Here is a 21,453-nt window from a genome sequence, read left to right on the forward strand (position 1 = left end):
GCTGCAAAAGAGGTGCCACCAGATACTGAATCTAAGCATACACATAAAGTGATTAATCAAACAACTGATGTGTGATCATTAAAAATATTACTTATCCAAACACATTTTAATTAAATTATCCCAATATATGCTAAAAACTCAGCAACCATATCACCCTGCAACTCACAACGGCAGCTCACTAAAGCTCAGCAGGTGTGAGCCTGGTCAGTACCGGAATTGGAAACTTCCTGGGAAAAACTAAGGTTGCTGGTGGAAGAGGTGTTAGTGGAGCCAGCAGTGGGCGCTCACCCTGTGGTCTGTGTGGGTCCTAATGCCCCAGTATAGTGATGGGGACATTGTACTATAAATAAAAAAGGTGCCGTCCTTCAGCTGAGACATAAAACCAAGGTCCTGATTCTCTTTAATCCCAGGGCATTTTTCAAAAAGTGTATGGGTGTTACCCTGGCGTCCTGGTCAAATTTCACCCTGGTCTTCACCAGTCATGGCCTCCTCATAATCACCGTCTATGAATTGGCTTCATTACTCTGCTCTCCTCCCCACTGATAGCTGATGTGTGGTGAGCGTTCTGGTGCACTATGGCTGCCGTTGCATCATCCAGGTGGATGCTGCATACTGGTGGTGGTGGAGGGGAGTCCCCATTATCTGTAAAGTGCTTTGAGTGGAGTGTCCGGAAAAGCGCTATATACAGTGTATAGAAGTGTAAGCTTATTTTTTTATTTATTTCTTATGTCTTTGTGTAACACAATTTAATCAGGTTATCATATTTCATGAAGACTTTCATGGAGACCTAATTTTGTTTTGGTAAAAAATATATGAGAACAAAGACACATTTCACCAAGTTTTTTCTTTTCTTGGCACTATATCTCAAGATGTGGGGAAAGGAATTATGAGAATAATGAAAGATTTACTTTATATATAAAATTTTATGACACACAGCTACTTAAATGATATTTATACTAAGATTCAAGCCACAGGCATGCTTAAATTTGACTTCCTGTTATTAATCTGTTTGAGCTAGAGGGATGTTCAGATAATGAACACAGCACAAAGTGTTAAATATTTTAGAAGCTATTAAACAATCACTGTTCATCCATATTGACTCTTAGAACTTCAGGAGAGACTGTAGAGAGTATACTGTATGATCAGTCATATGTAAACATCATTTAAAATCATAGTACCTTCATAAGGGAGACACTTTTGAACACAAATTGAATAGTGAATCTAAATTAGACAATATCCAATTAGACACAGTGTTACGAACAGTTCTTTCCGGACCCTATGCGGACGACACATTCCGAAGAAGTGGGGGACATACTAGGAAAACGTCATGCAGGAATACGGGGCTGAAAACAGGGGGGCGTGTCCAAAGTGCACTGGTCATGGGGAAGGTGTGGCCGAGGCAAACAATCCAAAAGAATAATCCTTAGAGAGTATCCAAAACACATGGTAAGTCCAAAACCAGGAGATCCATCAAGACAAGGAATAAAACCAGAAACCGGGTCGGAACCGGCGGACAGGGAATGGGAACGGGAACGGGAACGGGGATTAAAACCTTAACGGGACCAGGCGCTTCCAGATCCCGGACTCGCACGGCACGGAAACCAGATGCAGAGCCCGGTTGAGCGTCAGCGCCTGGCTTTTAAGGTGGGCTGGGAATAGGGAGCAGGTGCACAGAATAAAGTCTAAAGTGAAAGGGCTGGAGCGCCCTTAAGGAGGGGGAGCTTTAATCGTGACACACAGTTTCTGTGTCCAAACTTGATGTATGTTTAAAATAAAATTGATAAATTGCAAAAAATTGCAAACCCAATTAATTAGATCTGAATATATGATGTAACAGTGGTACAGTACTATAGATTCCATGTGACATTCCCCTAAGATCATCTATTACTGCCAATAGCTTCATCTTACCTTTACCTCTCATGTGTTATCTTGCTTATGCTTTTCAGACTCTAGGCATTCCTTACTATGAAGTGACTCTGAATGCTGCACAGCAAGAAACCTAGGCACAGAGCCTACAGTATCTTAAGCTGAAACAAACTACGAGTCACTAAGCTAATCAAGAAAGCTCAGGATAAACTGGAAATAAAATGCTTCAGAAATAGTCCTAAACATTTTATCATAAAAAGTTAAATATGGCTGTACTAAACTGGATACATGTTTAAGATAACATTAAAGTATAAACCTAAAGGCAATCTGCAGTCACTGTGCCTTCTTTATAAAGGTGAAACAATACCTCAGCATTGGCTTCTGGGCTTTTTGTGAATTTAAGCAGCTGTGAGTTTTCAAACAACATTGTTTACTTGGTTCATTGCCTAATCCAATACATTTATAAAATGTGCAGTTCAGCTTTTTTATTTTTATAAGGGGCTTATTTCATCTACAAATCCACAGAGATTCTCATTTGGATGTAAAATTGTTTTGACACATATATGACCTAAATAATATGAACAAAAGAGCTTGAGTAAAAATAGGTACATTAGAGATTGTGTGTTGGAATCTCTTTGTACCCCGAACTTTCAGATTTCCTTCTCTGCCCTTCAGATTGATTTAGACTTTAGCAGATAAACTGTCTTATTAGATGAAATGGTGGGAGCTGAGGCTGAGGCTTCTTTGCACCTCCTTGTGAAAATATTTGTAATATGCTTATCTTCTATTTTTTCTCTGACACAATAATTATTTCCTCAAGCCTGATATGTCTGTGTTAGTTCATTTGCTTAGGTTGTCTGTAAAGTTTGAGTAGTTTACACAAAGTGTAGCAAAGTCCTTTCACTTCTCTAAGTAGCAGGTGTGGATTATCTCAACTGTCGACTTTTGTGCAATTTAGTGACTTGTAGATCATATGTTTTCAATCATAGAATTAATGGATGTGCAAAAACATGCAGCTCTCACTGCAGTAAGGTAGTCAAAAACACTCTGAACATAGAATCCCTCCCAGATTGTGCCATTGTGTTGCACCCTTGGAATTAAATATTTTAATTAACTACCTTTCATTAGAAATCCCTTCTTCGTAACCACCAGTTCTCAGGTGACAATGTGCTTTTCCAGAAGAAATGTAAACTTATTAATGTCTTGGGTAGTTTCAATCTCAAAATTCAGAAAATGTTTTTGGTTTATCACTGCTTCCTGCTGGACACTTCCTGCTTCCCGATGAACATTTAAATGGGTTTATAAGCTAGCCTTTACAACATCATTCATTTTCCTCGGGAAGATAAGTGTTTCTTTCTATGAGCCACTTTTTGTGATGCCTGGATCCCACCACTATAACCATATGTAAAAATAGGCCTAATGAAGTATTTTGACTACTCATTCTAACTCACAGCCATTTAGTGATTTGTAGATCAAACTAAACTATAATCAATGTCCTAAAACTGAACAATGCCCTCATTTTTTTCCTTATTGATTTTGTTTAGAGCGCATTTGAGAAGTTGAATATAATTCCAGTCTCCAAATTTTGTAATCGTTGGAGAGCAATTTACCAGAACAGAGGTTATCAGTTCACACTTGTAAATTGAGGTAAAGCTATCAAGCTGCAACAATGGGTAACTATGATGTTTCTATTACACCAAAGCACTTGATTGCATTATTATTATTGTTATATAAAACACTGGCTGCTTGACAAAAGATACTTTTAAGTACCAGTATATAAATACAACTAAATAGTTAGATCTTACTATATAAGTATATTGACAGTAACTCCTCTGTTCATTAATAGTTCTACTACTTGTATTACAGATTTACTCACTACTACTAAAATCACTTACAATACATTTTCAGATTAATGGCTACAGTTTCCTTTAATAAATTCTATGGAACCTATAACACATTTAAAGAAAATAACAGTTTTATATTCCTTGTAGTACCTAATATTTACTAATGATTAACTGTATGTTTATTAACAATAGTCATTTCTCATTCATTCTATGAAAACTTTACTCATGTATACTAGAGTATTAATAGAATATTTTACGTGCATTCATAGGCATTTGCAAGCCTTATTCTAAAGTATTACTGTAATTAGTAATATAGTAACTGTATTAACATTACTGCAGTTTCTGTGTCCTTCCATATTACTTAAAAAATGACAACTAAAAAGCTGGTTTCATTATTCAGATACTCTTTAAAGCTCTCAACAGCTCTGTACATAGAGAGTTCTTATGACAAAGAAATAAAGTAGAACAATTTACTGTATTATTTGCAATGTTTCTTGATGGTAAACAGTAGGTGATGATGTTCCTATTCATATCACAATTGTTATACATAATGTCGTATAGCCTTTTGACTTGATTAAATTGTGCTTAAAAAGAATGATCCATCAGTTAAATATATACAGTATATGCAGAAAAACTGATGACAATGTGAATATATTGGATCTGATCAGTACCCGGAAGAAATCTATAGTTTTTTTAGCAGCAAACTGGACTCATAGAAATATTGAGTGACCGATTTGCTATTGAAAAAATTACTCCTTTATTTTAATTTTTCTTTCTTTTCTTTTTTAGCAAAAGCAGGCTTTAATGTTTACAGTAGATTATCATATTGCAATTTAAGCATAATTAAACCACCTTGATCAAGTGCATTTCAGGAAGAAGCATTGGATATTTCTCAAACACTGGCAATTTGCAACTGCAAACAGTTGCAAAATAAAAATAATGAAGCAGCAGGCTCTTGTTCCGACACACAGGGACACAATCTAAACAACATAATGCTAAATGGTAACCTAAAAGAGTACAAAAATTCAGTTTGTGCTGCAAAATCCCATGTGAAGGTCAGAATTCCTTCCACAGAAATTGTTAAACTACTGTAAGTAAAGGATTGGAGACCTTAGGCACTCAGCTCAGTTTTTTTTTTTAAATAGTGCATTTCATGTGTGGACCTGCAATTTCTAATTGATTGATTTTTTAACCTGAATTCAGATGCAGAAACCAAACACAAAAAGCAAGTACAAAAAACAAATCCATATTTAGAAGTACATTCTCAGCACTATGTTATGTAACTAATGGGTGTGCCATTATGAAAATGACCTGTATAAATGACCTACAGATTTCTATAGAATTATAGAAAAGAAAACTGTAATTTTCAAACCATTTATCTCTCATAAAACATGAAGACCTGAAGCAATGTCATAGGCACTTTACTGAAGAATAAAAGGCTTCCGCTGAATCAGATGTGCCTATATGCATGTAACTATAAATTAATTTAGCCATCTGTAAATAGTACATTGTCTATATGTTACAGATTACCTTTTTTCCCTTAATCTCTCTAGAAAACTCTGAAGACCATCATGACTGTCCTCCCATAGTTGGAAATAAACACAAATAAGCATTTAAATCATGCAAAATTAAAAACTCTTTAATGTCCTCAGTAGATTATCACCAGTACAGTAGATTACGTCACCAGCCTGCCTAAGGATTATGGGAATAAACCCCAACATCTGCATACAAGAGCATTTAAGTCACTAGGCCTAATTATTCAAGGACACTTTAAGACAAGACAAAATGTAAACCTGGCCCAAAACTGTGGCCAATTCGGCTTTAACAAAAATGGTGTATTTTGCCACATTGATCACATTTTAAATACTAAGCATATTTATAGAACATGGGAAAATAACACTAATATTCAAATGACCAATTTGGTTTGCATAATCCAAACAGCCAAGATGATCAATAATTTACTGAATTTTTGAAAATATTCTGTCAGCTGTTTAATTATGTTGGCACTATTTATGTTGGTCATGATTTTCAGTGAATCCTGTTCAGAACTTGTCTTGCCTCAAAGTATTTGGTGGAAGTATTTAAAAAGCTAATACATGGTCTGAATTATATGATTATTCAGTGATTATTCTGTGAAGGAACCACTGCTGAGGTGTCAGATCCTAATTCAAAAGCTTGTGAATTTTATTTTTTTAACAATTTTGTTTTTTCAATGTGTCTTCTTTCAGTCTATAAATTCAGAATTTGTGGACTATTTCACACAAAGACATGAAACATTTAAAAAACTATCCAACTTTGAACAAATTTCAAGGAAAACTGTTGGAAATACCATCCTGCGTTACACTATTTTGTGGTTTTTAAGTTTGGTCTTCTAAGTCTTCTTCCAGATAAGATATACAGTTAGTTTCTATTTTAAGGCAGAATAATGATCAGTTCCAACTGGCAGTTCCCTAAATTGCGTAATGAAGAATTTTATCGCAGTGGTTTTCAAAATGTTCTGTTTAAATTAAGAGGGTCCCATCATTTAAGAAATAAACCTCACATTTTTTATTAAAGTCAAAATACTTGAAATCCTTTCCATTTGTGTTTCAATGTGTGTCTTCGGTAACACAAAACACCAAAAAGAAAGTGTTAAAAATTTCCTCTTTACCATTATAATGATCCCAGTTATTTTAAATATCATAAATTATCTTTATATATTTTTAAGTGGAATTTAGATATTTTCTTTTAAAAAAGAGAACATTTAACACTGAACAATTTTAGTATTTACAGTATGGTTTGATTTCTCCACCTGAATCAATTTTAGACCATATCATTTCATTGCACATTTTATCAAACTCCTTCAAATAATTTAATGTGTGCCTCTTGGGTACCATTTAGTCCATAGATTTTGCTTAGTACAGTATATACAGTATAATATTCATACAGGGATTTACTTCAAGAAGAGTCAAGGCATTATAACTTTCGTTCTCAGTCAATTAATATCATTTGATATTCTTGTGTAAAAATATATTTTTATACCTCAGAATCCTTTATTATTAACAAAACTGATAACTGAAAAGATGGTACATATTTTCCATCTGAAATAGAATGTATTGTAGCCATTGAGCTATGTGTTTTTAGGAACAATGCAATAAGCTTTGAAGGGGCCAGTTCTTCATTTTGAGAAATGAAGTCTCAAAACTCTTTTGTGCTTCTCACCACTGTGCCCATAGGCAAGGTAATGTTTTATGGTGTAATTACACAGTCCTGGTAAATTTTAATAAAGCAAGAAGACAAAACCTAGTATCCATTTAGTATCCATCTAAGCATCAGTCCTCTTGGTAATGTCTTGACTTTGTCCAGTTCATAGTGTTGTGTAGATGTACACAAAAATGATTACAATTAAATTAAGGATGGTTCCAATTATACCAAGCATGGCCAGTATGGATTCCTCCTTGCTCTCCTTCTCTTGAGCTCCTTTTTCTTCATCACTGACTGCAGTGTTAACCATTGTCACAGTGAACGTCTGCAGCTTCCTTCTCAGACTAGCCTGTTGGTGAAAGAAATATTTCAAATTTAATTGAAAACTGATGGGTAAAAATGCAGATGACTGAAATCTGGTAGAATTTGCATGAACGTGTCTTATTTCCTTGACTTCCTTATTCAACATGCAGAAAAGATATAACAAAATATGTTATACTAGTCATGGTTTGTACTTATAGATACTGATCAGAACAAATAGCCAAAACTAGTGTTCTGTTGTGCTACAAAAACAATTTATTAGTACACCATGTAAATTTTTTTATTAATTTTAAAGACAAAAAATGCACTATTAATGTACAGTAATTAGTGTGTTATCACAGTACTGCACTTATAAATAATTATGACAGTGGAGTATTAAATAGGTACTTGCATGATGTTCAATGTGACACTGATGCTCTTGAATTTAACATTGGTCTTAGGTATGGTGCTGGAAAGCACTTAACCTTAATGTACAGCTTAAGAAAGGAATAAGACAATTTTAAAACCCAAACAATCGCAGCAATAAAAAAATCTGACTTTTGGTCTTGGTATAGGCAATGAATGCCGTCCGTAGGACCTTTTTAGAACTTTTAAAATCTAATTTCTGGACAACTTATCATAATTTAATTACTTCAGTAAATGCTGAATCACTCTTGTAGACTGGTCTTCTAAGTGCATCGCGTGCAATGCTGTTTGGGCTCTGGACTCAAATGTGGGTTTCTTAGTTGGATCCCTGTTTGATATGCCTAACATGGCATTTCACTTAGATTACTTTAGAGAAATGCCCAGCTTTATGAATGGATATAAATGTAAGTTACTATAGATTAAAACACCAACCAAATCAATCTGTCAGTCAGTTAACAATTTCTCAATAACAATCAGCTAAAATGGTGGAAATGGTGCTCTGACAATGAACCACAACAATTCACAGCAGTCAACCTGATGGATGTGCGCTAGTAGCAATGCCACAGTTGTTACGTAATCAAAGACGTGATTAAGAACAGAAAAAGGTTACAAATGAAAGGAGGCCACTGTGTCTGTCCAGCCAAAATAAAATGTATTACACCTTGCAGGACATTTGAACCTGGCTGACCAAAGCCAGTTGTATGATGTTAATGTACACCAGTTTTCCTAAAACCATATATAAAACCTGTAAACCTTAGTCTGCACTAATAGTTTTTCTAATATAATAAAGTGCAAATGAGCCTTTCCTTCCTATGAATTATTCACAGAAAGAGGAAGATTACGGTTAAAATGAGCATACAGTATATACAGAAAGCAGCACAACAGAGAAAATGTTTATAATAAATTTACTTGAATGCTGTACTACAAAACTTGTACATGTATTTTCTTCATTTATTCAGTTAAGTCCATTTTGATACTGTCCTTTCGGTGACATACTGTAATATCTTTAAAGGTGATTGTAGGATGTTTATTTGTGCTGAGGAGGGGGTTTTCAGTCCAAGTGCATTACCATTTCAGCTTAACAATTTCCCTTTATTCTACCACACAGAAAGAACAAAATGATTAGAATTACAGACCAACAGCTGGTCTTGCACGCAAACTAAACACACAATGTACCCCTAGTCAGGAGTCAAACTCAGGAACCAAGATCTGTGAGCATGTAGAGCTATTCACCATTGTTTCAACTTCTTTTAAAACAAATATTTAAACATTTGTTCCCAGCACATTACATTTCACATTAAATAAATTCATTTACCACAGTCACTTGCTGTTCTTTCTTTCTATTAAAGTAATTTGACTTTTTTTTCTCCTTGTATTCCATTTACAACATAAAGTGCTGTCTTTGCATTATGCCGATATATTTCTAAAAACATGTTTTATTCATATTCAGATACAGTAGCTGCAGTTACATATGCCTGCACTTTTCTGTGTTTATGATTGTATTTGATACACAAGATACACACTTTGGGACTGTAGGATCAGAGGTGTGTCAGGCCACTTTTTATAAACACTGTTCCTCTATTTTCACAGGCAGTCACATCCATCATGTTTAAATCCTCTGCTTCTGCTACCACATACACAAGGCAAACAAAACCTTTTTTATCAGCCTGATACTTGTCCTTGTCTAAGCTTTAATTAACCTCTAATTAATTTTAAAATATATACTCACACTGGCTTGTGCTGATCTTTGGAATTTTGTGGCTCACCATCCAATATAATTACTTCAGCTCACTACTTTTTTGGAAAACATTCTGCTCAGAATATTGTAAGATTTGTATTTGTATCTCTCCATGCAATGACTGAAATTCTTACAAAGAAATACTTCCATCTAGGAATAGTTTTTTTTTTAAATAATGCCAAAATAATTTAACTGTCCTTGAATGAGTCATACACTGGCTACATTTGTAACATTGGGACATATATATCTAAACTTCCTCTACATCTAATTTGTTCAATCAGTCTTAAAATATCAGAACATAAAGTCACAACAGATATGTATAATCATATTTATAGAACATGACTTTCGCTATAAAGTGAGTCATTGTGCTTAAATTTCTAGGTCACAGCAGAGAAACATTAAATGTGGTGTAAAGTTTCTCAAGAATCTATTTTACAATTAACCAAATTTAATATTGGCTGCCTTAAGAATTTCTTTGCCAGGCTAAACAAAATACATTTTATAGTATTAAGCAATTAAATACTTGAAGTAAATCTGTGAGAAATAAAAAAGAAATAAAAGATCTGATCTTTACTTTGATATTTATCTAAGTGAAAACGAAAGAAGCCAATGTAATGTTTTGTTTTCCTAGTTTGTTATGAGGGATTTTTTTCTGTCTTGTGCATGCATACAAAGTGTACTTCTTTCACAGGTAACAATTGTGTAACAGTATTCTTAATATAAAGCTTATCGCACATGTTACATGTATAAAATCATAAATCTCTACATTTGTTCATTCGTATTTGATAACAGGGTTTGCATGTTCTCCCCGTGTACATGCAGATTTTCTCCAGGTATTCCCGTTTCTCCCCACAGTCCAAACACCTGCTCCCAGACATGAGTGTGTGTGTCTGTGTGTGAATGGATAGACCATCCAAGGTGTTTCCCACCTGGTGTCCAATGCTTTCCTGGATTAGGCTCCAGGCCGCCATGACACTGAATTGGATAAACTGTTATTGAAGTGATATGATGGTGTGATATTAGGCAACAAGTGTACAAAAGGCACAGTATAAGCATGTATTAATACTAATACATAGAGAGTAACCGTTACACTAATGGTTACTCCCCAAAACATATTTTTCTTTTTTTTACAAAAAATAAATCCTGACTACATACAGCATCAGAGATCATACAATCATCTCACATAAAAATAGATACTGCAAAAGCTTCAAGACCATCGCTACTGAACATTGGACAAAAATCTGTTTAGACTCCACTGCTGGAATTGTTGTGACTTATAAGAATACAGTATGCCTGCTTTGCAGAAGTTGCTACATAATAGCAGCAATGGGTGGTTAAAACCCTAGATTCAACAAATACTCCTGGTCAGGCACCAGACCTTGTGCCCTGTGACAAAATATATGCTCAATATAGAAATCATGATCTACCAAAATAGCTCAAGCAGTTCCACAAAAGCTTTAACTTTAATAATAAAGCAACCAAGTTAGAGCTCACTGTAGCATTGTAGGAACACATTTTAATTTCTGAATTGAAGGTGGTGCAAGTTGAACCTGAGGTGCAACTTAGCATTCAGGTTGTGTTTCATACAATTGTTTGTTCAAGAGTCAACACTTACTGATTAAACCTCATTAAACCTTACAACAGAACAATGCCAAACAGTATTCTGATATTCTGTTTTTATCCTCTTGCAGTTCTCACTCATTGGTAGCAATCCTATTCAGAGTCTTCTGAAGCTTTACTAGACTCATAGAGAAAAGATACAAATACTTATCTTTTTTATGACTTTATGAAAATTTTTAAAATAAAATAGCAACAATTTTTGTTATAGAAAAAAAATAGAACATAAATATACATATATATATATACAAGTAATAGGTTTATTCCATGCTGAAAAAAAGAAGAAAGAGAACACAACGTTCACGGCCGAAATGTTGTGTTCTCTTTCTTCTTTTTTTCAGCATGGAATAAACCTATTACTTGTTCCTTTGCAGCCTACGCATACTGACGCAGCTTACCCACCTGAACACATATATATATATACTGTATAGATACCTGAAAAGGGCTTTACAGCCAAAATATTGTTCTCTCTCTTCTCTTTTCAGCATGGAATAAACCTATTACTTGTTCCTATGCAGACTACGCATGCTGACACAGCTACCCACCTGAACTACTGTATATACTGTATATATTGCTTAAGCTACTGTACATGACTTGTATTCAGATTTTTGTGTAGCTATAAAAGAGATTTTATTAGAATTACATTTTCAATAGTTCAGAATAAGTCAACATTTTTCGTACAGTGTACAATGTACTATATAAAGTACTTCCATTTGGTCAAAACAGCAGATTTCTTCACAATAGAGTGAAACACAAACTAGAGAGCACTACTAAAAACTATTGCATTTAAAATTAAGAACAGGAGGTACTTCTTAATCCAAAGGGAGGATGGATCAAGCTACCCAGTCGTGTTGTTGAAGCAAATACATATGATATTTTGATACTTATACTTTTATGCACACCTGAGGCAAATGCTTTGGTTTGCAGTTGTACCTTCAATGAAACTAGGAAAATGTCTGTTGTTATAGTCTCTTCTAAAGTATACTTTCTATATTGTAAAATCATAGTCAACTGAGTATAATACTTGCTTGTGTTACTATATATATAAACTGTATATAGTACACAGAATATCCTTTGTCATACTGTATCAGTTTGTAGCCGATATGAATCATGGGTATGAATATTATCTTGCTCTTGTTGTATCACAGTGATTAAGGAGATGGTTTATGATTTTTCAATCCACTCTTTGACCTGATATCCACTGAACTTTGTGGGATGACATGTGGCATCTAGGGCTCAGAGACCTGTGAATAGCCTCATGATTATGCATGCTCAACAAAAAGAATGGGATATAATCCTGCAAGACAGCATCTGCAATGTACTGTAAAGCGTACAAGACAGATGCACAGTTTGTACTAATTGTAATGGTTGCCACACACACTACTAAAATCCTGAGATTTTACCAGTACCTCAAATCAAATGTTAATCAGTATACTGAATTTACTTACAGTTCCCTCCAGATTTATTCAGAATCCAATCTGACATGGTTACTAAAAACATCATGACATACTGGTGTTGCTCATTCAAAGAGCTCTAACATGTTTGTTAAGCAAGACCTACAATACCATTTCTAAATACATGTTGAAACAGTGTCTAATGCAGTGGGCAACACAGAAGGCACTTCCTCCTTTTGATTTTGGAAACTCTGTCATGCTTCCTAAAGAGAAACATGAATGGTGGTATACGAGTATTGCAGAGGATTCCATGTTTAACCTCTGTGTCTTTCAAGGTCTGAAGTGTGAAACACACACAGAATATGTTTTGGAAATGGATTTGGTCAAAGAAAGATACCCTACTACATTTACCAAGACCCTACGAAGGGGGTCAATGCCCATGATCATCAATCTAAACAGGGAACCTTTTCGTGAAAGATTGAGTAAAACCTCACATTGCAATACAGAAATGGAGAATCACAAAATAATGTATCTGTTGTGACTTGGATAGTCAATGGACATGATGTTCTCTGAAGATTCTCTATTGCAGGACTGTGCAATATAGGCTCTCTGCCAGGAAGGAGTTCTATCCTGAAAACAGGACGGTTGACCTCATCCACATGTTGCTTCCTTTTAGGTAAAGGGCAGCAAAATTAACCCAACTAAAAGCATTAGCCCAATTGCTATACTGCCAGAGCTGGCTGTGGTTTCAACCTTTAATAGTGGAATGCTAGGTTGTAACTGAGCAGTTTAATGTTCGTCATAATTTCCCTCTTTTATTGCATTTGTTTGGTTATGCCAACAAAGATTGCATAAGTAGCCTTAGGGGTAATGAGGTGTTGATGCTTTTAAGCAATCTCTCCCATTTCAGGAAGCTCCTTCAATGTCATGGAAGTAGTTGTCTATGTCTATTTCTGTTCCAAAATTATTATTAATAATACATTATTTTATGTTGTGCATTTAAAAGTAGCATCTCAAAGTGCTTAAAAAAGGATTTGAAGCCAATCTCTCACTGTTTGCAGATCAGAGCCCCTGCAGAATGAGCCACGCTACAGGCGATATATACTGTATGTATAAATGTAGACCAGAAACGTTTATTCTACATGAGTGAATGCATTGGAAATGTACTGTAAGTAACGAAAACAGCAACTAGATCAGCCAGTAGCCAGCTCTAGCCAGCAGCCCGAACAATGCCATGATGAGAAGATGAGGAACTTACTGATGAGAAGCTGCAGCTCCTGTCACAGAGCAAGCCGGGCGGGGCGCATGGCGACGAGGCCTCAGGGCCACTGGTGGAGGAGAGGAGGAGCAGGGAGCACAGAGAACCTGCCATACAAAGACAATCACATCAGTCTGCGCAGAGCCTATAAGGAATTAGACATGAAGCACAGAATTAAACAAGATCATATTTTTGGAGGCTTTGAGTTGGTAGTCTCATTCAATTTCCTGGTATCATAGTTAAAACCAAAATATTTTTACTATTTATCGTCTTACTCTTCAATGAGACATAAAATGTTTTATATGTCTGACGTGCAGCCCACTGTCAAATCACCACTTACTGAGGGTTTTTCATACTGTAGTTACACTTCAACAATGGATGCAACAATTGTATACCTCTTCTATTTAACTTTAAATAATATTCATAAGAATTAATTGATAACAGTATTTGAAATAATTTAATGTTTTGTTTTTGTTAGCCCCTCATTTTTTGGTTCCACTATGCTTTACAAAATTTGGCATTACAAAACCATTTATGATTTTATTGAATTCTACTACTATAACTGCGTGTAAGTGTGAATATTTCATTTGTATTTTGTAAAGAAATATTTTGTACAAGAGCAAAGCTTCATGATAAGGACGATGCACAGCAATATGCTTATTTATTATTGAAAAAAGCAATGCTATGATAGTGTTTATGGAAACATTTATTTATATATCAGTCATAGAAATGATACCTACTGTAGGAGTCTGCAACAGTATTGTTAAACCCTATGTATTGGCAATTTTACACTAGTAAGACAGCTCTGGGCACTTACATGTTTCTAAATAATTCACATTGCCCTGTGAAATTAAAATGAGCTATTTCAATAGACACGCAGTATCGAAACTACAGTATCGAAACTACAGTATAATCAGTATTTTCCTCTTCTAAAAGACAGTGTGATTCGAAGACAGCTATCCATATCAATCTAATAATTCCATGTACATGAAGTGTTGTAACATCCTACTATTCATTTCTTATTTCTTGGTAAAATTACCTACACTGTTATTTTACTCATTAGTTAAATCTTCAAAAAGGTATAAATGCATAGTGAAATAGGACAGATACAATCAAGCTTGTTAACTTTGAGATCTTATTTATTTATTAGACTCTTTTTGGGTCTCTCAGAAATACAGAGGATAAAACAAGCCCATCTTAGCACTTTCTGTCAATAGTACTACACCCATACACCCATATCCACTATCATAAATACAAAAAGCGGAATACATTTGAAAAGAAAACGTATTCTAGACAAGATGAATACAGTGAAATATTTATTGCACATACATAATGTATAGAAATGGAACTTTCAGGGTTGTGAAAAGTTAATAGGTTTACTTGCAAAAGGAGTTCTTACTACAGGAGAACTTAATAGAGCAGCTTGTTATAAATGCAAAAAAGACTAAATTAACTAATTTCATTTTTTAAGTTTGGTTTAAATTCATTGTTACATCATGTTTTAGATAAAAGTTAAGCCTTTTAATTAATTTTAAAGACTTATTACTACAATGTCAAATGTGATAAATATGGGACAATTGCCTAAGGCTTTCATCAGAAATTAGTGTTTTTCATGGATTTGAAGTGGATGGTGTAGTCATGGATTCTCAGAAAAATATCTCTATTGTAATTGTCCATGGTTTCTGCATATAAATAATTTCTTCCTGAAACAACTTTAGCGTAATATTTGATGAATCAAGTGAAACAGAGCTATTCACAATATCAAATGAAAATCGAATTTAGATGATCTATCCTTTACTCTATCTTGTTTATTAGCACCATCACAAAAATACTGTGATTGAAGTTTAACTTTACTTCAGGGACACTGTCTTCCAGTTGCAAAAGTTTTTAGCGTGCGCTACTGTGCTGTAGTAGCTGTTACACAAACATCTTGGGGGATAAACAGAAAAACCTTTATTTAACATGATTATTGTTCAACAAAGCATTTCAAACTGTCAGGGAAGTTTTTTCCAAGGTTCTCATCTGTGCTTTTGGACTGCACCCTGAAGGGGTGCTAAGTAAAATCGAGCACCACAGCAACAGAGAGGTACTGTATGGCACACCTTCTCTGGAATAAATGTCCTATTGATCGCTGAAGTGTAAGGCTTTCTTCTACTTGAATAATTCAGAACATGTCAAATGTTCAAGACATTAACCTAGTCTGACAAACAGAATGGCTTTTGGCATTCTTTTGAAGCGGAATTAAAACAAGAAAGCACACAAGCAACTTTTTTTTTTAATATTGCAGACGGAGTACACATATAATGAGTTTATACCCAAATAATCACTGAAGGTGTTGAAGAAAGTTTTAGAATATAAAGGAATCATTTTACTGTTCATTTAGTACTAAAACTAAAATCACTATAGTTAACAAATGAAAATTACCTTACTTTACAACTGTTTATTATTTTAGTAATATTTGTAACTACTTTTGTACTGGAGATTCAATACGTTAGAAAGAAAAAACTTGTGACAGTCAAATGAAATCCACATTAGGTTTTCAAGACATTATGATCATTATGTTATGGTTTTATTATTACAGCACAAATTCAAAGCTTTATATGTTAATAAGGAAACCCATAATGTGTCATTTACACTCTTGTGCTATTTCCAAAAATGATTTCTATAATACCAGTACACATTAATAAAATACATGCAAAGAATAACATTGAACTTGCTTACAAACACTTGTTTCAGGATAGTTAAATAAATAATTAAATAATTACAAAATAATTGTAAAATGGTTAGAAGCATTTAGGTTTAGTATAAGATTGTTGATCTCCTTGGGGAAAAGCTAAATGATTAAAACTTAATATACTGTAGTCAAAATGTGAAATAATTATTAAAATGGAAATTTCACATAAACTGAAACTGAATTTCACATAATTTGTATTAATTATATAATTTCAAATAAAGGAGTAATATAGCATACCAACATTTAGTTTTTACAATACATCATACTTTGGTTGCCTGATCTTAATCGCAACAGAAAACATTTTTATATATAATTGTACTATACATTTATGTCAGTTTTCTTTAAATTAATGAATATGTAAGTACAGCATCTGAACAGCTGGCAAAAATGCAAATGCTAAAATTGTGTTGTTACTTATTATTTAGTGTTTCAAGTTTTGATTGAGCAGACTGGTGCATGCAGTGATAATAAATGTAGAGCAATATATACATAGTTCCAAGACATGACATTTTACACAGCACAGAATAAACTCATAGATATGCAGGTCCTTCTGTAATTACTTTTCAGAGGTTATAATAAACACTTTAAATTTTTAAAACTGTGATCTAAGTAAGGGTCATTTTCATCATTACAATTAAAGTATGTAAAATGGAGAAATCTGTTTTTTTAATGTTGAATACAGCTTTAAAATAAAAAAAACAGAATTACAGAAAATGCATAAAAGGTTTTAGAGAGAGGAAGCATGATAGGAAGTTAAGGGACTTAAAAAGACACCCGTCTTGAACTGAAAACTATGAACATAAATTGAAACAATGAATGAAAAAAAATAATGTAACTCATTTTCCGCCTGTGAGATCACCAAGCATTCATTATTAACAAACTTTAATTATATAGAACATCATATTGCACTATACTTCAGGAAGTCTCATAGATACATGACATGCAGAAAGAATGAAACCATAATAACTATGTAACGTACTGTAATATTTAATATTTAAAACAGGATTTACCTGGTACTGCATCACAAGAAATGTAACACAGCACATGCTGCAAGAATTAGTCTTTCTGTGGTATGCAAACATCCTAGGCATCCATGTGAAAAAGCTGCACCACACATTCTTCAGAAAAAAGACTGAAGGACTAGGAGCCTTTGGATATTCAAAGATGTCAAACTCTGGACTCGTTAGGCTTTTCTTCCCCTGGTTTCATCTCAGAAGTTTAATTCTCCCTCAGTTTTATCGTATGAGCACCAGGTTCAATCTCTTCTGAAAGTACTTCATCCTTAAATAAGCAATTGAAAAGGCATACTTCTTTTTTAAGATGATGTCAGGCGTAAGCCTTTTGAGTTGACAAACAGGAAAAGAGAAAGCAGTACCATGTGTCCAGATCTACTGCTGAGGTCTGTGTTTTCCTGTTGATTATATTAAAGCTTATCTTTCAGTAGGAAGGCACAGGATGTCTGAAACCCTTCATCAGCACTGTAGCATGGGTCTCTCACACATCCAAATATCCATCCAGTACTTTATTTTGAAACAAAGCTCTTAATTAAAAGATACTTAATAGTATTAAGAGTTTCTATCTGCTCTTATTTCTGGCCAGGCGTGGGCAAGAAGGAAAGTATACACCAATTGGCATAGGACAACATCTCCTTTGACAGACTTTCTGACTCTACACCCTGGCATCAGTTCAGTAGCAAAGTGTTAAGTGTCTCCTGGATGCCACACTGAATGAACACATTCTGTTAGTTAGTCAAACCATGCTGCTGTGCTGCTCCAGGAGCTGAGGCATTCCCTGCTCTTTCTGCCTCGCATATTAATTGAGCCAGGTTGCCTGGCAACAAGCTCTGGGGAGCCACAGAATGCCTGACGACAGGAAGTGTTTGTGACAGCAGTGATGGAGGGGAGGGTCTCCTCGGCTGCTTTGTAATTCAAGGGGTCTGCTCTGCTGCTTAAAACAAGAGCAATTACTCCGACCTCAGGAAGAGTCCATGTAGTGCCACTGGGGCCATGTGGGATGACAGACTCAAACAAATCCCCCTTCCTCAGAATGACAGCAAAATGCTGCTAAGGGGATTTCACTCCAGCCAAAGTGTGGAGCTACAGTAACTAAAGGGACTTCGGCAAGGAACGCATTCAGTACACTGATTGGACATGAAATCTGCGAGGCTGAGATGCTGCTCTCTAATACTAGTCTTTCCAAATCCAATGTTTTCCTTTTTTATTTCTTGGTTTTTAAATTCACTTGAGATCAGTACTTGCACTGTGTGAGTGTAAGTTAGTGGGGCCATTCTTTTATAAAAACAAACTGATAAATTCACAAAAGGGCAATGGTGTGTAATTCAGAGCAATTTTAGACTTAATTAGCTACTCTTGTTACAGCTTATTAGGGTTTTTTCCTTTGTGTTTCCAATAATGCAGAAAGTCATTGTTTTCTGATCATGGAGACTCATCCAAAAAACATCATAATGGCTTGAGCAAGAAAAAGAAACATTTCTTTGTCCTACAACTCCCCTTCAATATTAAATGTTGTTTTGTTTTTTTATTTTCCCAAAGCAATTACTTTGTTCTGCACTGGGAGAAATTTAGCATAGGATTAATATATTAACATCCCAGACATGCAGATCGGTTTTCATTGTTAACCACTGGCATTTTTAAATGTTCTTGCAATGATTTACTGTGTATCACAAATTAAGTGTAAAGAATTAAACAAAAAATGATTATGAATGTAGCTCAGATTTAACAAGTTAGGAACCATGCTATAGGCACTGCACACATTTATTTCTTAATTTTCTGCTACACTGTTAGTGGTATATTTGATAATAACTCTTCTATTTTTGAAAAACTTGTGCTCTTTAGATACAGATTGTGGTTTTGTAGATAAATCTGCTTTCAAATTTCCATTTTATCTGTGACAGTTTCAGAATAACCTTCTTCACATTTCACTTTTAGAGACCAAGTTTGAAAGCTACTTTAATAGGTAGACACTACTCTGTTGAATTTCCTATGTGAGGCTCTTCCAGTGATATGCTTTTCCCTCTGTGGTGCCCTGCCCCGGATCTTCAGAAGTGATACTAGTACTTGTTCTTATAATAGTAGTTACAGAGTGCAAAGACATTGTGATTGTTAATCATTCTACACTGAACACTGAATTAATTCTGCCTTTACGAATTATGAACCACAATGAAATTCAATGAAGCTGCATCACAAATAAAAATAAAATTTTGTGACAATAAAAGTCACATTGATATGAATTACATTAGGTATTTTCAAATGTCCTCCAAAAAAATGTCAATATATTGAAGGATATTGTTTTTAAAGTTTGTTGGAAATGTTTTTTAAATATGAAATGCGAGTATTTAAGACCACATAAAGGCATTTTCTATTAATGTTAGTTATAGAAAGGTGATCAAACTCAGGTTTCTGCTTCATAAAGTAGATACAAATTAGCTAACTTTATAGTCATGCTCAGTGATCCTTACTGTGATTAGATTTATAGTTTGCACAAACCATGTGCCCCCATTTTACATAGACAATATTTCATAATGTGGATGATATTAATGAAAAAATTGGGAAACAGCTAAAACAAATTGGTTTAAACTTGATGTTAGTCTGCACATTAAATGGTCTGGAATGGACAGCAATAAAGATGGAAATATATGGGCAACATTTCCTGCATCTCCAGATCACTGATGTGCATAATTTTATTGCTTCCTTCCGCTTCTTCTGTTTAACATACTGAAGTGGGTTATTTTACTGATGCATTGATAGTAGTCGCAAAGCACAACCTATTCATATTCTTTTCAATAAATTGCAAGGAATACCTTTCATATCCCTTACATGCTTTACTTTTTTTTTTAAGTATCCCTTCACTCAGACAAGTTGGAATGGCATGAAGTTACTTTGCAAATTCAAATCCCTGGGCCCGGATACTTTGCAAATGTTAATGCATGACACAAATTCCAGCAGTCTAATAAAAAAGAACAGTTCCGTAATTAAACATCATGCTTGAGGATACACTGTTCTGTCATGATTCCTACTTGAGATTCAGTTTGAGAAACTGAATATGTTTATTTGTCACTTATGTTTGTCTTTAAAACATTATTGAAATATGTTTTAAATGTCCCCTTTTCAAAACAATTATTCTATCAATTCAACACCATCTTGGAAGGTACTCATAAGAAGAAAGAATAGAGGACATAAGACCAGTATAGCTTTTCTGCTAAATAGCAACTAATTTGCTCTGAGATTTTTCATTCACTTGTTTCTTCAAAAAAGCTAGGTATCAGCTTCGATAATGTAGCTGGGAAGCTTGATCCAGACACTCCCAAACCTCTGTATAGAAAAAGACCTCCTGATCACAGTATTAATTCAAATTCCATTTAATTCAAAATACTTTATTCATGCCAGGAAGGTAATTTAAGAAAAACAACCACACAGGGAATCAAACTCTTTAAATGTTATCTTAAGCCCTCAATCTTCTGATCTGTAGTCAGACACCTTATCCAAGCACTTCAATGTGGTTTCCACTTATGTCCCCTGGTTAATGTTTTAAAGTTGATCCTGTAGAACACCCCTAGTTTGGCTCTTTCAATGCTTGTGAGTACTTTCAGTATTTTGAATCAGATCCTTTTGTAGATCAAAGCTTGAACAATTCAGGTCTCTTAGCAGGTCAGTCATTTTCTTGCTTGTATGCGACCTCTGGATTGATTCCATAGCAGTATCATCTTTTTTGCATGATATTTTAAATAAAGTCTTACTGTTGTATTGTACAATATACAACACCCCTTGATTAACTTTAACTATACAGTATATTATAACATAGTTTGCCTTTTTATTGTTACCCCTTGTTATCTAGAAGACAATGTCAGCTTAAATTAAATATTTTTCAGACATACTGTAGCTACTTCAAGCTCAGTTTCCCATTTTGTATTTAGAATTTATGTTTCTGTTATGTGCATGCAATACTCTGAATTTGTCAACATTAGAGTATATGTTATTGTTTTCTTCCTTGATAAATGCCTGAATTAAACATTAATGTAATGGCGCTGTGCAGTAGCTCTGTGGTTAAGGGCCTCTGGCTGGGAGGTTGCCGGT

At 34.5% G+C, this 21,453-nt stretch overlaps 1 protein-coding gene across 1 annotated transcript; it reads right to left on the reverse strand.

The window, feature by feature from the left end:
* Positions 1–5,328: 5,328 nt before the first annotated feature.
* Positions 5,329–18,148, reverse strand: tunar (TCL1 upstream neural differentiation-associated RNA). The gene is made up of 3 exons (XM_069192967.1): positions 17,371–18,148; positions 13,627–13,771; positions 5,329–7,242 (listed from the first exon to the last, which is right to left on the reverse strand). The coding sequence occupies exons 2-3, from the start codon at positions 13,738–13,740 to the stop codon at positions 7,057–7,059; spliced, it is 300 nt and encodes a 99-aa protein (XP_069049068.1). The 5' UTR covers positions 13,741–13,771; positions 17,371–18,148; the 3' UTR covers positions 5,329–7,056.
* Positions 18,149–21,453: the final 3,305 nt, after the last annotated feature.

This window comes from Lepisosteus oculatus, chromosome 8, assembly GCF_040954835.1.
Source record: "Lepisosteus oculatus isolate fLepOcu1 chromosome 8, fLepOcu1.hap2, whole genome shotgun sequence".
NCBI classification, from domain to species: domain Eukaryota; kingdom Metazoa; phylum Chordata; class Actinopteri; order Semionotiformes; family Lepisosteidae; genus Lepisosteus; species Lepisosteus oculatus.

What these genes read in the sequence shown, in the direction of transcription:
- tunar (XM_069192967.1), bottom strand. Translation starts at nt 13,740, where the DNA reads ATGGCAGGTTCTCTGTGCTCCCTGCTCCTCCTCTCCTCCACCAGTGGC. An exon ending in GGAGCTGCAGCTTCTCATCA is followed by an intron (nt 7,243 to 13,626) that starts GTAAGTTCCTCA and finishes TTTCACCAACAG; the next exon opens with GCTAGTCTGAGAAGGAAGCT.